Raw genomic sequence first — 17,144 nt, forward strand, 5'->3', positions numbered from 1 at the left:
AGGTTTTTTGCAAGTTATGTATGACAATTTGTAATTGTCTTATTTTATTTACCAGTATACTTTTTGTCTCCCCCACTAGACTAAGCTTCAAAGGCCCCGGGGACTCTATTTTATCTCCAGATTGTATCTCCAGGTCTTTCATAGTGCCTGGCACTTAGTAAATACTCAATAAATGTTGGTTCAATCAGTCCATCATCCCCCAAAAGAACTTTCCAGACAGTCCCTTAATTTATTTACTATATTCCAGTGAATCTAAGTGTAATGCTGCATTGAATTCTCAATATAATGAGCCAGATACTGATATCACTATCTGTACTAGTTTTTATCTTTTGAGGATTTTAAGGTCATGTTGAAGTCTTTTGATGCTTATAAATTTTACGGTTAGAATTCAAGGAAATAATTTGCTTTCGTGCAATGCAGTCAGTATTAATTAAATTTCTTTATTCCAGGATGGAAGGCTAACATTTTATCCAAGAAATCAGGTAGTGAAACTTCCTTTTATCAACTTCATGAAAGCACATGGTACTTCCTTTCTGAATGCCTACACAAACTCTCCCATCTGTTGCCCATCACGTGCAGGTATGAACATGCTTAATATTAATGGAGGGAAGTGGCCACATACTGAAAATGATTTTACAATTTAAAAGATTATCCCCAAAAGTAATACAGTAATCCCCAAAAGTAATACAGTAAGTCATATTTGGCATCTAAAAAAAAAAATTTAATGATGTGAGGTTTAAGGTATCTATTGGGTATTGGTGTTATTAGAATTTCTCATTTATTTTTCCAGAATAGGGATTTTTTATCATTTAAAATAGTGTTTAGTTTCAGTGTTACTGTTTCATTTCCTTATGATTGGTGACTAACAATCTTTTGACCATACAAACAAATGAGAAAATATTTGTATTTTCTGAAAGAGTTCTATTTCCAAGGAATGTTTCAGGAAGAATACAGGGAGTTGGGAGGGAACTTTATAGGATACCACAAAGCAGTTAGAACTTGTCAGGTTTATCCAATGTTGTCCATGTTATTTCATGTTACATACCTTATCTGTCTTCAGGCTCAATTTACTTCTATCCCAACCCTAATCATTTTTATTATAGTAATTTAACAAGTAGGCATAGTTTGAATGGCAAAATGTCTGTGACATTAAGCCATGTATAATAGGATGGCAAAATGTCTGTGACATAAAGCCATGTATTGAGAAATGGAAAAACTACTATTCTTATAAATTGTCTCTTGCTTTGGACCCTATAAATAACACTCAGCAATTTGCTTGTGCCTCTAAGTTTCCTGCATGATATTCTCTGTGAGTTGTCACAAATTTCTTCACCTACATCTTCAGCACTGTCAACTATATAATCACCAATGATTAAAGGAAATCTGAACTATATTTTAAATTATATATCAATGATTAAGGACTAGGCGCCATTTTGTTAGTTTTTCTTTTTTTAAAATATATTTTATTGATTATGCTATTACAGTTGTCCCATTTCCCCCCTTCACTGCCCTCCACCCTGCACACCCTCTCCCACCCACTTCCCCCCTTTAAGTTCATGTCCATATGTCATACTTATAAGTTCTTAAGCTTCTACATTTCTCATACTATTCTTACCCTCCCCCTGTCTATTTTCTACCTACAATCTACACTACTTATTCTCTGTACCTTTTCCACCTCTCTCTTCCCACTCCCCTGTTGCTAACCCTCCATGTGATCTCCATTTCTGTGGTTATGTTCCTGTTCTAGTTGTTTGCTTAGTTTCTTTTGGGTTTGCTTTAGGTGTGGTTGTTAATAATTGTAAGTTTGCTGTCTTTTTACTATAGATGTTTTTTTTTAAATCTTCTTTTCTTAGATAAGTCCCTTTAACATTTCATAAAATAAGGGCTTGGTAATGATGAACTCCTTTCACTTGACCTTATCTGAGAAGCACTTTATCTGCCCTTCCATTCTAAATGAAAGCTTTGCTGGATAGAGTAATCTGGGATATAGGTCCTTGCCTTTCATGACTTGGGATATTTCTTTCCAGCCCCTTCTTGCCTGTAAGGTCTCTTTTGAGAAATCAGCTGACAGTCTGATGGGAGCTCCTTTGTAGGTTACTGTCCCCTTATCTCTTGTTGCTTCTAGGATTCTCTCCTTCATTTCTACCTTGGCTAATGTAATTATGATGTGCCTTGGTGTGTTTCCTCTTGGGTCCAACTTCTTTGGGACTCTCTGACCTTCCTGGACTTCCTGGAAGTCTATTTCCTTTGCCAGAATGGGGAAGTTCTCCTTTATTATTTGTTCAAATACATTTTCAATCTGTTGCTCTACCTCTTCCCCTTCTGGTACCCCTATAATTCGGATGTTGGAACATTTAAAGATGTCCTGGAGGTTCCTAAGCTTCTCCTCATTTTTTTGAATTCTAATTTCTCCATTCTTTCCTGTTTGGTTATTTCTTTCTTCCTTCTGGTCCACTCTATTGTTTTGAGTCCCAGTTTCCTTCCCATCACTATTGGTTCCCTGTGCATTTTCCTTCATTTCTTTTATGGTAACTTGCATTTGTCATCTAATTTGCCCCCAAAATCAACCAACTCTGTGAGCTTCCTGATCACCAGTGTTTTGAACTGTGCATCTGATAGGTTAGCTATCTCTTGGTCACTCAGAAGGATGAATTCTGGGGCACTGATTTGTTCTTCTATTTAAGCCATCTCTCTCTCTCTCTCTCTCTCTTTTTGGGGCGGGGGGTCTGGTCGCTCCTGTTACAGTGAGGGGTGGAGCCTTAGGTGTTCACCGGGGCTGGGCACCCCAGTCGCTAGATTGTGATGTTGTAGGTGGGGGCGGAGCCAAGAGGGAACAGTGGCAGTATCTCCATTCTTCGTGGGACCTCAGTCCCTTCCCTGGGATCCTGGGTTGCATGCTCTGCCCTGCCCTACAATCGCCATCTCACTGGGTCTGTCTGCCAACTGCCGCTTGCATACTCAGTGTCCACCTGCTGCGATCTTGCACACCCCAGATGCCTTACATGCTCCCGGTTGCCTTATGTGCCCAACTCTCTTTGTTCTCTGCGCTGAGACCCGCTCCTGGCTGCTTACCTCCACCCCTCCTACCAGTCTGGATGAATGAGTCTATTTCAACTTCTTGGCTGTCTGACTTCTATTCAGATAAATTTTCTGTCAGTTCTGGGTGTTATTCTGCCTCTAAATTGTTATTGTTCCACTCTTGGTTGTGCATGGAGGTACGGTACATCCACCTATACCTCCATCTTGGCCGGAAGTCCAGTTTTTTATTCTTAACTGAGCAAGTATAATGAGGAATGGACTGGGGGAGGTGATGACCTGCATCTGAATCTTCAATGGGCCACATCAAACAAGTCACTTGGTTTTCTTCTCTACAAAATGCTGTCTACACTGTGTACCTCATAGGGTTGTTTCCAGAATCAAATGAAATAATGAAGAACAACTCAATTAACTCTTAAGATTCCAAAAGTGTTAGGTGATGCCCTTCCTGGAAGAAGTATATTTTGCTCAAAGTGAAGGAATAAGAGTAATAAAAACTAACATTTATTGCATTCTTACTGTGTGCCTGACAATATTCTAAGTACCTTACATGGCTTAATTCATATAATCCTCACATTTCCATAAAATGGTTATTGTTTTTTTCATTTTTCACATAAAACTAAAGTACTAAAATGTTAAGTAGTTTATTAAATATCAAAAGCCACTCAGTAACTGATATTGGGATTCAAACTCAGGTAATTCCCCATCCCACGCCTCAAGAAAAAGAAAAGCCATTTGGTTAGATGAGAAAAAAAAAAGCTTATTTAACCTTACTATGTGTGTATACAGAAATAGTAGAAGGAGAAAGATTTTTTCCAGTTTTATTGAGATATAATTGACATAAAATATTAGTTAAAGGTTTATAACATAATTACTTGATATATTTATGATTTGCAAAATGATTGTCACGTTGAGTTTATTAGTATCCATCACACCTCACACAGTGAAGTTTCTTTCTTGTGATAACTTTTAGGATCTAGCAACTCTCTCAGCAACTTTCAGATATACAGTCGGACACTAACTACAGTCATCGTGCTGTACACCACATCTCTAGAACTTGTTTAACTGGAAATTTGCATGTTTTCACACTACCCCTTCCTCCACAGCCATAGTGGTTTCTGGCAACCACAGGCTGTTTCATTCGAGTTTGGTTCTTTTTAGATTGCACATATATGTGAGATTGTACAGTATTTAGTATTTGCCTTCCTTTGTCTGACTTATTTCACTTACCATAAATCCCTTAAGGTGCACCCATGTTGTCACAGAATGCAGGATTTCCTTCTCTTATAGCTGAATATTATTCCATATAGCACATCAAACTGATTTTATTCATTCATCTTTTGATGGACACTGAGGTTGTTTCCATGCCTTGGCTATGGTAAATAATGCAGATAATATGTAGGTGCAGATAGGTCTTAAAGATAGTGTTTTAATTTCTTTCAGACATATACCCAAAAGTGGAATTGCTAGATTATTGGTAGTTCTAGTTGTAATTTTTTGAGGAATCTGCTTAGTGGCTCCCTCAATTTTTCATGATGGCTTCATTAATTTACATTCCTATCAACCCTGCCTGGGTTTTCCTGAGTTCTTTTTTCTCCATATTCTAGCCAACAGTTGTTATTGCCTGTCTTTAATGATAGCCATTCTAACAGGCACGAGGTAATAAATCATGCAGTTTTGATTTGCATTTCCCTGATGATTAGTGATGTTGAGCATCTTTTCTGGTACCTGTTGGCCATTTCTAAGTCTTTGGAAAAATGTTTATTAAGATCCTCTGCCCATTTTTTAATTGAACATTTTTTGGTTGTTTTTTTCCTATTGATTTGTATGAAGTCTTTATATTTTTTGGATATTAACCCCTTATTCAATAGATGGCTTGAAAATGTGTTTTCCGCCCTGGCTGGTGTAGCTCAGTGGATTGAGCGCGGGCTGGGAACCAAAGTGTCCCAGGTTCGATTCCCAGCCAGGGTACATGCCTGGGTTGCAGGGCATGACCCCCAGCAACCGCACATTGATGTTTCTCTCTCTCTCTATCTCCCTCCCTTCCCTCTCTAAAAAATAAATAAGTAAAATCTTAAAAAAAAAAAAGAAAGAAAGAAAATGTGTTTTCCCGTCCATGGGTTGCCTTTTCATTTTATTGATGGTTTCCTTTGCTGAGCAGAAGCCATTTAGTTTGATGTAGTCTCACTTGTTTATTTCCGCTTTTCTTGCCTTTGCTTTTGCTCAAATCCAAAAACTTATTGTCAAGGTCAATGTCGAGAACCTTACCTGCTATGTTTTCTTGTAGAAGTTTCATGATTTTAGGTTTTATGTCCGTGGGTTCAGCCTATTTTGAGTTAATTTTGTGTATGGTATAAGACAGGGGTTTAGTTTCCCCAACACCAGTTACTGAAGAAACTATCCTTTGCCCATTGTATATTATTGACTGTTGTTATAAAGTAATTTACCATATATTCATGGGTTTATTTCTGGGCTGTCTATTCTGTTTTATTGATCTATGTGTCTGTTTTATGACAGTATCATATTGTTTTGATGATTATACCTTTGTAAGACAGTTTGAAGTCAGGAGGTGTGGTGCCTCCAACTTTGTTCTTCTTTCTCAAGACTGCTGTGGCTCTTCAAAGTCTTATATGGTTTCATACAAATTTCATTCAATTTCTGTGAAAAATGCCATTGGAATTTTGATAGGTATTGCATTGAATCTGTAGATTGCTTTGAGTAGTTATGGCAATTATAGCAATATTAATTCTTTCAATCCATGAGCACACATTATCTTTCCAATTAGTTGTGTCATCTTCAGTTTTTTTCATCAATATATTATAGCTTTTTAAAAGATTTTATTATTTATTTTTAGGGGGGAAGGGAGAAAGAGGAGAGTGACTTCGATGTGTGGAGAGATACTGCATCAATCAGTTGCCTCTCACATGCCCCTGAGGACTTGGCCCACAACCCAGGCATGTACAATGACCAGAAATCAAACTGGCAACCTTTTGGTTCACAGGCTGGCACTCAGTCCACTGAACCACACTAGCCAGGACATAGTTTTTAGTGTATATATTTTTCACCTTCTTGATTAAATTTGTTCCTAGACATTTTATTCTTTTTGATGCAATTATAAATGGGATTGTTTTCTTAATTTCTCTTTCTCTTTCTCAATATCCACAAATCAATAATTGATTGATTTGTGGATATTGAACCATCTTTGCATTCCTGGGTTAAATCCCAGTTGTTTATGGTATATGACCCTTTTAATGTATTGTTGAATTTGGTTTGCTAATATTTTTTTGAGAATTTTTGCATCTGTGTTCATCAGGTATATTGGCCTATAATTTGCTTTTCTTTCTTTTTTTTGGGGGGGGGGTAGTTTCTTTTTTATGGTTTTAATACCAGAGTAATGTTGGCTTCATAAAATGAGTTTGGAAATGTTCCATCCTCTTCTATTTTTTGGAAGAGTTTGAGACTGATTGGTATTAATTCCTTTCAGTGTTTGATAGAATTCACCAGTGAAGCCAACTGATCCTGGACTTTTCTTTGCTGTGAAGCTTTTTGTTTTATTTTGTTTTGTGTTGTGTTGTCTTTATTGCATTTTTTCCATTAGCATTTAGTACTCTTATACCCTCTTCCTCCCCTGTAATCACCATACTGTTGTCCATGTCCATGAGTCCTTTTTCCTTTTTGCTAAATCACTCCACCCGCTCCCACTAACCCCCATAGCTGTCATCCTGTTCTTTATGAGTCTGTCTCTATTTTGCTTGTTAGTTCAGTTCCTTAGATTCCACATATGAGTGAAATCATATAGTACTTTTCTTTGTCTGACTGGCTTATTTCACTTAGCATTATGTGCTCCAGGTTGATCCACAGTGTTGCAAAGGGTAAAATTTTCTTCTTTTTAAAGTGGGAATAGAGGGGACCTACCTAAACATAAAAAAGGCCACATAAGACAAACTCACTGCCAGCATCATACTCAGTGGACAAAAACTACAACTATTTCCCTTAAGATTGGGAATGAGACAGGAATATCTGCTTTCACTCCTATTATTCAACATAGCACTGGAAGTCCTAGCCACAGCAGTCAGACAAGAAGTAGAAAGAAAAGGCATCCAAATTGGAAAGGAAAAAGTAAAACTATCTTAATTTGTAGATGCCATGATATCATACATAGAGAATCCTAAAGATTCAACCAAGAAACTACTAGGACTGATAAATGAATTCAGCAAAGTAGCAGGATGTAAAATTAATATTCAGAAATCAGTTGCATTTTTATATGCCAGTAATGAACTAGCAGAAAGGGAAATTAAGAAAACAGTCCTATTTATAATTGTTTCAAAAAGAATAAAATACCTAGCAATAAACCTAACCAAGGATGTAAAAGACCTGTACTTGGAAAATTATAAGACACTGAAGAAAGAAATTGAAGAGGACACAAATAAGTGGAAGCATATACTGTGTTCATGGATAGGAAGAATTAACATCATTAAAATGTCCATACTACCCAGAGCAATCTATAGATTCAACACAATTCCTATCAACTTTCCAAAGATGTATTTCACAGAACTAGAACAAATATTTCAAAAATTTATGTGGAATCACAAAAGCCCCCAAATAGCAACAGCAATCCTGAAAAAGAAAAGCAATGTTGGAGGATCATGCTACCTAATATCAAGCTGTGAAGTTTTTAATTAATGATTCGATCTCCTTACTTGTAATTGGTCTGTTCAGATTTTCTGTTTCTTCATGATCCAGTCTTATTTGACTGTATGTTTCTAGGAATTTATCCATTTCTATGGTATCAAATTTGTTAGCATATAATTATTCATTGTAGTCTCTATTGATCTTTTGCATTTCTGTGGCATCAGTTGTAACATCTCCTCATTCATTTCTAATTTTATTTATTTGAGTCCTTTCTATTTCTTTTAATCTAGCTAAAGGTTTATCTTTTTTAAAAGCAGCTCTTAGTTTTATCAGTCTTTTCAATTGTCTTTTCAGTCTCTGTTTCATTTATTTCAACTCTGATCTTTGTTACTTCCTTTTTCTTACTAACTTTGGGGATAGTTCTTCTTTTTCAAGTTCCATGAAATGTACAATTAGATTGTTTATTTGAGCTCTTTCTTTTTCCTTAATGTAGGCGTTCATTGCTCTGGACATCCTTCTTAGAACTGCTTTTTCTGCATGTCATTCATTTTGGAATGTTGAATTTCCATTTTCAATTGTCTCAAGATCTAGTTTGACTTTTCTTGACTTCTTTGACCCACTGATTGTCCAATAGTATGTTGCTTAATTTCCACATATTTGTGAATTTTCCAGTTTTTGTCATTGTAGTCAGAAAATTGCTTCAGTCTTTTTAAATTTACTAAGACTTGTTCTGTAGCCTAACATATGGTCTGTCCTGAAATATATCCCATGTGTGCTTGAAAAGAATATATATTCTGCTGCTTTTGGATGCAGTGTTCTTTAAATGTCTGTGAAGTCTACCTGGTATAACAAGTAGTTTAAGTCCAGTATTTTCTTACTGATTTTCTACAATATCTGTTGTTAAACGTGGGGTATTAAAGTCCCCTAGTATTATTGTATTGCTGTTGTTTCTCCCTTTAGGTCTGTTAATATTTGAAGAAGGATTTATTAAGTAGTTGTATAAAATGAGAAAATTAACCAATATGTACTTAGTGATCATTTTTATTATTGAAAGAAGACTCTAAAATATGACAGACTTTATATTTAATTCCAGCTGTATTTACGTTAAAAAACTTTTAACTATCAGAGGTGTCTAACCTTTTGGCATCTCTGAGCCACACTGGAGGAAGAAGAGTTGTCTTGGGCCACACATTAGATACACTGTGATATGCAATCACAAAAGGATCTCATAATGTTTTAAGTAAATTTACAATTTTGTGTTGGGCCACATTCACAGCCATTCTGGGCTGCAGGTGCTCCATGGGCCATGGGTTGGACACCTCTGCAAACCTTAGAGACCTGCCTGTAAAATGGAAATGGTAACTCCTAGCAGAGTTTTCCCCTGATAAACAAGGTAATTAGAAATGTTAGGGTAAAGCACCCAATGCAGCTATGTTTTATTCTAGAGCATGAGCTCTAAACTAGTAGACTCCAGTTCTCCTGGAATAATTGTCTCAATAGTTAACAAAAACTGTTATGCTTTACACTAATCCCAATTTCTTTTTTCCCAGCAATGTGGAGTGGCCTCTTCACTCACTTAACAGAATCTTGGAACAACTTTAAGGGCCTAGATCCAAATTATACAACATGGATGGATATCATGGAGAAGCATGGCTACCGAACACAAAAATTTGGAAAACTGGACTATACTTCAGGACATCATTCCATTAGGTAAAAAAAATAAAACAAAAAAACAGTCCTAATAGGTTTCCTTCTGCTATATCACATAAGTATACATGTCACAAAAGTCTTTCTGACTTTTTAAAAATTTCTCTTCAAAGGTAAAATTAAATCTCTTAATCCCTCAATTGTATTAATTTGTCTAAAACTTTAGCTTTCTTTAATCTTCTTAAAATATTAAATTTGCTAATATGCTGATAATTTTGTTTTTCTTAAATATTAAAGGTCTATAAAAGTATTTATGAAATTATTTAGGCCGTGATTTATTTTTGACTTTTTATTATGTAATGGCTGCGTCATTATTTATTTCACCTGTTTTAAGACTGTTGTCTTCTTGCTACTTATTTTTGTCAGTTCATTCTGTTGTGAGTCTATTGTAACTTTTTTTTTTTTTCCATTTTACTAAGCCCTCAAAAATCAGACAGCCAAGCATGGTGGATAATAGTAGAGATCTAGAATCAGACTACCTGCTTTTGAATCCCAGTTTCTTTATTTTATTTACTAATAACCTATAATGGTATAATCTTGGAAACATTATCTAAGTTAAGGAAGTTTAATTTCTTTTTTTGTCAAGATAAAATGAAATAATATGTGCAGAAAAGAGCTAACACAGTAAGTCTCAGGTTTCTATCTTTAGAAAGACTTGCTTTCAAAGTTGGCCCTTGGCTGACAACTGGGAACTTGGACTTCAGGAGTGTTCCCTATATTCCCTAGCTGATAAAATAACTTACTATGTACCTTGAGTTTTTGTACCATGTGGTTTATGCTGAACCTGCTTTCACTCTGGGAGTCTGGGGTTTTGGTATGTTCTAGGCAGAGGGTGTCTACATAATCAACCCCAATAACAACCTAGGTGTTGAGTCTCTAATAGCTTTCTGATAGACAACACTTCACATATATTGCCACAGTTAGATGCCGGATGAACTCAGTGTGCCCTTTGTGACTCCACTTGGCTACTGATACCTGGTTTCCTATGGAATTACCCTAAGCATATTTTCCCTTTTCTGATTCTGCTTTGTGTCCTTTCACTGTCATAAATCATCACCATGAGTAACACTATTTGCTGAGTCCCATGAGTCTTCCTGGAGAAATCCCAACACTTGTGACTCCTGGCACAAATATATATTAAGACCTCAGAGCAGTGCCCCTTGCTTAACAGGTGCAAATTGAGGACTATGGTAACGATATTAGGGATGAGGATCATGCTAATGATAAGAATGAACCAGAGAAATAAGTCAGTATACATAATGGTAAGTAGTGAGATGAATATTGTTTCCCAAAAGTTCATGTCCACCTGGAGCTACAGAATGTGACCTTAGTCAAAAAATAGATCTTATTTGAAGATTTAATTGGAGGTGAATTCATCCTGGATTTAGAATAAATCCTAAATCCAACCACCAGTCCTTATTAGAAGAAAGGACACACAGAGAAAGTAGTGTGGAGATGGAGACACAGATGGAAGTGATCACAGCTACAAGCTAAAGGATGCTAAAGATTGCCAGGAGTTACCAGAGGCTATGAAGAAGCAAGGAAAAATTCTTCCCTAGATCCTGTAGATGAGTGATTTTCAACCATTGTGCCGCAGGAGTCACATTGGTGTGCCAAGAGTTTTTAAAACTTGTGACACCTGACTATTTAGTCAGGGGCACTGACCTCTTTTCCCTTACATTGTCAAATAAAAAAAGACAACAGCCAATACAACAAAAGCTGTCTAGTGTGAATGAATCAAAATTATTACCTATTTTTTTTCAGATTGATAAAAAAATACATTTTTGGTGTCCTGCAGAATTTTAGCCATTAGTTTACGTGTGCCACGATATGAACAGGGTTGCAGATTGTTGCGTTAGAAGGAGCATGGCCCTGCCAGCACCTTGATTTCAGATGTACAGCCTCCAGAACTGTAAGAAAATAAACTTCTGTTGTTCTAATCCACCCAGTTTGGGTTAGAACAACACCCAGTTTGTAGTAATTTGTTATAGCAGCCCAATGAAACTAATACAGTGAGTTTTAGGTAAACAGATACTGAAATAATCTAGAAGAATCTGAGTAGAACAGGTCTTCCAATAATGTCCTTTTGTTCAACCCCTCATTTCATTGTAATGTTGATGAGATGCCCTAGGAACATAACACTTTTTTGTATCCATTAGCTATTGGTAAAATTGGTTTTGTTATATGTCATTTCACTAAAATCACAGAAATGAAAAATGAGGTTAAGTGAGGACTTAATGTATTAATCTTGCTCTTCTGGTTAATGTTATTTTTTTTTCCCTTTCTGTCATCCAAAAACTAAAAGATATCAAGACTGGAAACCCAGAAGAAATCCTGATTTCTCTTCCCCACCCCTGCCTTCTAATCCATCACCAAATATTATCAATTCTACTTCTAAAATATTTCTCCAATTTATTCACCTCTCATCTTCTCCAGCAAGTACTGTCAGCTCTTGCCTAAACTATTGAAATGGCCTCCTAACTTCTTCTCTTCTTATTTTCTGTAGGCAGCCAGAGTGATATTTTTTAAATATGCATGTAATCAAGTGACTTACGTACTTAAAATCAGTGATTTTTATCTTGACACATAGGCCAAAATCCCAGATCCACAACACTGTTAATAAGACCCTACCTCCAGTCTCACTTAGTACCACTCTCTTTCTCCCTCAGTATACACTTGGTCTTTCTTTAATCCTTTAACATGCTTTTGACTCCCTGTGGACTATGGGCTAGCCAGTCCTCCTGTGCAAAATACTCTCCCCCTATTCTGCCCAGCTACCACAGCAGAAAGAAAGGCAGCGAGGAGTGTGGTGGGAGGAGCATAGGCTTTGAATCCATCAGAATAGTTAAATGCCCAGAGGTGCCTTGTCTACCATACTTGTGACCTTGGACAAGTTACTTCTGTAAGTGTCAGTGTTCTTATCTGTCACTGAAATTAATAATACCCACCTCACTGGATAACTGTCATTTTTAAATGAGTTTTAATAAGATTATATAAAAGAATTAAATGAAATGATAAAGTATTAATAGTTCCTGGCAAAAGGTAAGCATTTAATTAAGGTAAAATATTATTGTTATAAAAATGGCTTAACCAGAATTGTAGTTTAATACTTATATAACTTTCGCTTCTTCTAAAGTTCCTTGCATTGCTATTATTTCACAGAGTTTCACAAATTCTCCTCAAAATCCTTCTCCTTTTTATAAAATAAAGCCAATCCAAAGTAACATACAACTGTTCGTATTATCCTATTTGAAATTCTTCCTCTTTGTTTCCTCAATCAATCTAATAATACAAAGAAATTGGCCCTGGCTGGTGTAGCTCAGTGGATAGAACCGCAGCCTGCAAACCAAAGGGTCGCCAGTTTGATTCTCAGTCAGGACACATGCCTGGGTTGCAGGACAGGTCCCCAGTAGAGGACACATGAGAGGCAACCACACATTGATGTTTCTCTCCTTTTTCTCCTTCTCTTCCCCTCTCTCTAAAAATAAATAAATAAAATCTTTTAAAAAGTAAAATAATAAGAAACTGAAGTTGAACCCCTTTTGCTCCCTGTTATCATTATTCTAGGTATGAAATGGTTAAAATATGGCCTGAATTTTATTCTTCAGTGTGATAAGAATTCTTGGAGGGAAGGACCCTGTCTTTTTAATTGTTTTGTCCCATTGCCAGTAGTGCCAGTGCATTTTAGGCACACAATTAAATGTTTGTTGAACTAGTGAATGGAATATAAAGTTATATTGCTCTGTAGATAGCTTATTATTTGATAAACATTGATGTGCTGTTTAACCCAGGGTCATGTCATCTTTTCATTATTAGTTTTTTATATATATCCTCAACTAATACAGTATATCCTGGTTTTGAGTTTTCAATATTTAAATATCCTTATTTTTCCTAAGTTCTTTCTCATGCAGAATGCTAAAATTAGCAAAAGGAGAAAGGCACATAAATGTTCATATTTCAGAAGTCAAAGATGGTTTTCAGAATAATAATTGCTTGCAGTGTATTTTCATTTATTCACCCTCCCACCAGAGCTTAGGAAATTGAAATAAACTGTCAGGACTATTTGTATGGGTACTGTATCTTCCTACACAGTCATCTGGCTGACAAATAGGTCAAGGTTTCTGTTGACAGCATGTCCACAAAGGTTATATGAGTTATGGCACATTATCTTTCAGATGTTTCTGTGTAAGTTTAAAAGTGGATCTTGGGGAGAAAAGGTCTCTTAATATCAAACTTTATAAATAGAGGCATTCAGTGTTTTAGATAAACTGACTCTTAAAGTCAATACTCAAGTTTCTATAACTCTTTGTGCTACATTTACCACTGAAAGTGGCTATTTTTGATCCTGCTTATATTTTCAACCAGAAATACAAGTTTTTCAGTTTATTACTACAGTGCCCCACCTGTCTTTCTTAGGCATCTAGTGATGCTTCCTTCATGTACCCATTTAGGAACACTGGTCCCGCTGTGTGCCCTTCACTGTGTGTGATAAACTGCCCCGCACTGGAGCTGTACGGGCCCCACGCTCGTTTCTTCCAGACAGTCGTGAATAAAGCAGTGGTGGTACCACTCAGCAAGATCCCACTTACTAACAGAAGACCTTGAGCAAGTTGTTTGTCTACTTAGGATACCAGTTTAATCCAATGAGCTTACATTACCTGACTTCAAAGGATTTTCCTTTCTGAAATTCTGCAACTTCGATGGAGTACAGTGAAGTGGTTAATAAAGTCCTGATATTCATTTGCCCCCCTCATATTACATGTATTGTGCTTATAGTAGTTTTGAGGTTCCTATTTGCTATATCTTCTTAGCAATTGAAAAGAGACATTTGTATTTAATTCATTAGGTTTTTTAAATCTCCTCTACTATCAGATAAAACTGCTTTGCCAATATATTCCCAGTACTTAAAACAGTGGTTCCCAGCCAAGGGCAGTTTTCCCCCCAGAAGACATTTGGTAATGTCTGGAGAGGTTTTGGCTGACACCACTGGGGAAGGCCTCAGGCATCTGACGAGCAGAGGCCAGGGAGGCTGCCCACACGGCTGGGATGCACAGGACAGCCCCTCCCCCAACCGGGAATTATCAAGCCCAACATGTCCGGAGTGCAGAGGGTGAGAAACCATGATCTAAAACTGTTTTATACTCATCGGCTTGGCCTTAGGAATCTCACACTTAATATCACACTCACATTTTTAATCTTACATTTATTTTTACATATTCTAAGGGACCAGATTCAACTGACATTAGTATGTCAATTTATTTAGAATTAATAAAACCAAAGGAAATATTAATTTGTAAGTGTATAAAATTATAAGGTAATTGATTTTATATAGACACTTTAAAAACTAGATTTGTAAGATTGATACAGTTTAATAAAGAATTTGAATATTAAGTAATATTCCTTAAAGTACTGAAACTAAAAGATGACCTTTATTTAAGATACAAAAGTAAGATCATATATGTGCAATACCTACTCAGCAAATATTTATGGAACCACCTCCTATATGCCAGACACTGTTTTTAGAGTGTGGGAACACAGCCGCGATCAGAACACAAGTATCTCTGACCTCATGGAACTCACATTCTGTGGCATCAGAAGAGAATTTCAACAAGCTGCTGTCTTATCTTTCCTAGCTAAAAGTTTAAAACCTAAAATACAGTTTTCTTTCATCTTACCACCATTGTAATTATGTACATTCCCAATTCTTAGAGCTTTATGTTTTTCTGAAGCCAGTTCACAATAGGCAATTTTTAATCCTCTCAAATGAAAAAATACAGAGGCCTGCTTCCAAAATGAGAGGATTGCTATAGAAAAACACTCTGAAGCTAGAGCCTCTTGGAAAACAGTAAAGGGAAGCAAAACACAAGCTGCAAACCCCACTCTTGCTCTCCCGCTGCCGGCTAGCAGACCAGCAGCTCACCGGCTTTCTAACTGGAGCCAGAGTGACCCTGAGGAGAGAACTCAGGAACAGCAACCATGGAGCCCTCCCTCAGTCCCCCAGAATTCTGCATCCTAACAAATAAGTCTGTGCTTACCTAGCCATATCCACTATTATTTTATAGTCTAATATTATCTATGCCTCTAGATCAGTTTTCCACATGGAATAAGATTTGATTTTATTCTTTTCCTTACAATGGAGAAAGACATCCATTCCTCTGGTTATTTTAGAAGCTTTTTTAGAAACTCCCTGCCTACCCATGCTCACATGCCTTATTATTTTTATTGATGTTCAGTATCTAGAACAGCTTGCATAATTCTGTATGCATTCTTAGCATGATATTTTATGGTAGTGGAAGAGCCTGCTGATGGTTTGGTTGTGTTTCATTATTCCAGAATTCTTCACTTGCGATGACCAGCAAATTCTCGGCTGAAGCAGCCGCTGGGGCTGTCTTCAGATTGCTACCTCCCGTACCTCCTCCATCCGTGTCCTGTGCACAGGGGTTAGCTCTGAGCCTACCGCCTCGTTCCAGTCTTGGATTTTTTCCCCATTTAATTACCAAAGTTTACTGCAGTATGTTTAGTTGCCCACAGTGGAGTTTATCTCCTCCTTTTGCCAGTGTTAGCCATTTGAGGATTTGGAAGTTTATCTCAATCTACAAGAGCAGAGCCTGAAACTATCCAATAACCTGGAGATTTAAGTTTTTCAATTTAATTAACTTTAGCAGTAGCCAGGTATGACCTAACTGAAGAGACTTATGGTTCAAAAGAGGTTAAAAAGAAGTCTAAATAACTACATTAAAGGGCAAAATGTGGTGAGTTCTGTTTAAAGGAAGAAGCGATCACATATAGTTTTATTTTTTTAAAGGATGGGAGGAAAGGCTGTAAGGCACTGTATTTAACCTATTCTAAGATGCACAACTTTTCACAATTTAACATGTCTGAAATTGCAATGCATCTTACAGTTGATGGAAATTCCCTTATGTATTGCCAGCTACTATAATTTCACCCCCAATAAAGGAAACTTGTTGGAATTAATACAATTAATCAAAGGGAAAACATACATATACTAAGCATTTATATAATGTATATTGAAAAATGATGTTCCAATCTGAATTTGCCAGAGTTGGAATGATTCTCAGCTAAAATATACTTTTTGTGAATGATCACATATGTAAGGAAGATGGATGACAGCATTCAAGTCCTTTAAAAAATGGTATTGTGTGTTTCTCACAACTTTGAGAGAAGAGTGCTTTATGGGAATGGGTATGGATTCCTTTTTATCTTAGAGAATTTGTTAGGCTGATAATATTTACACGGGCCTTATTCAACATTGTAAATTTCCATTGAGAGACTTACCTGAGACAGGTTACCAGTTATAATCCCATCAATAATGATGATTTGTGTGTGTGCAAGCATGCAGGAGAGAGGGAGAAAAATAGATATGGGTCTCCCCCCAATATGAGATAATTATCTTTGGAATCTTAGGATGCTGAAGGCTTAATAACATGGAGATTTAAGTTTTCAATTTAATTCATTTTGAAAGAAAACGTATCATCAGTTTTAACGTGTGACATTTTTTCAGATGAGATTGTTACTATGTAAATTAGCCCTGGGCCACCTGTGGAGTCAGTATCCAGGACTACAGCAGTAGAAATTGGCACCCTGGCACAGAGAACCCACACAGCAATGGCACACATGCAAATTTATACAGTAATTAATAATGCATTAGGTAGTTGTGTTTTCTGCTTTTATTAGGCGGAGAGTGTGGTGTTAAAGAGAAATGAATCAAACTGCTGACTTTTGGGCAATGCGTTTAGCCATCACCTTAT

The 17,144-nt window shown here is 36.6% G+C and overlaps 1 protein-coding gene across 4 annotated transcripts in view; it reads left to right on the forward strand.

The window, feature by feature from the left end:
- ARSK (arylsulfatase family member K) overlaps positions 1 to 17,144 on the forward strand; it is a 46,742-nt gene that overhangs the window by 6,289 nt on the left and 23,309 nt on the right. For 3 of the 4 annotated variants that reach the window (XM_036020557.1, XM_036020556.1, XM_028508981.2), the window contains exons 2-3: positions 450 to 579; positions 9,219 to 9,378. In XM_036020557.1, coding sequence (XP_035876450.1) covers positions 450 to 579; positions 9,219 to 9,378 — 290 coding nt within the window. The remainder of the gene's footprint in view (positions 1 to 449; positions 580 to 9,218; positions 9,379 to 17,144) is intronic. The other variant, XM_036020558.1, reaches the window with a different exon arrangement.

Source organism: Phyllostomus discolor, chromosome 3 (genome assembly GCF_004126475.2).
Source record: "Phyllostomus discolor isolate MPI-MPIP mPhyDis1 chromosome 3, mPhyDis1.pri.v3, whole genome shotgun sequence".
NCBI classification, from domain to species: domain Eukaryota; kingdom Metazoa; phylum Chordata; class Mammalia; order Chiroptera; family Phyllostomidae; genus Phyllostomus; species Phyllostomus discolor.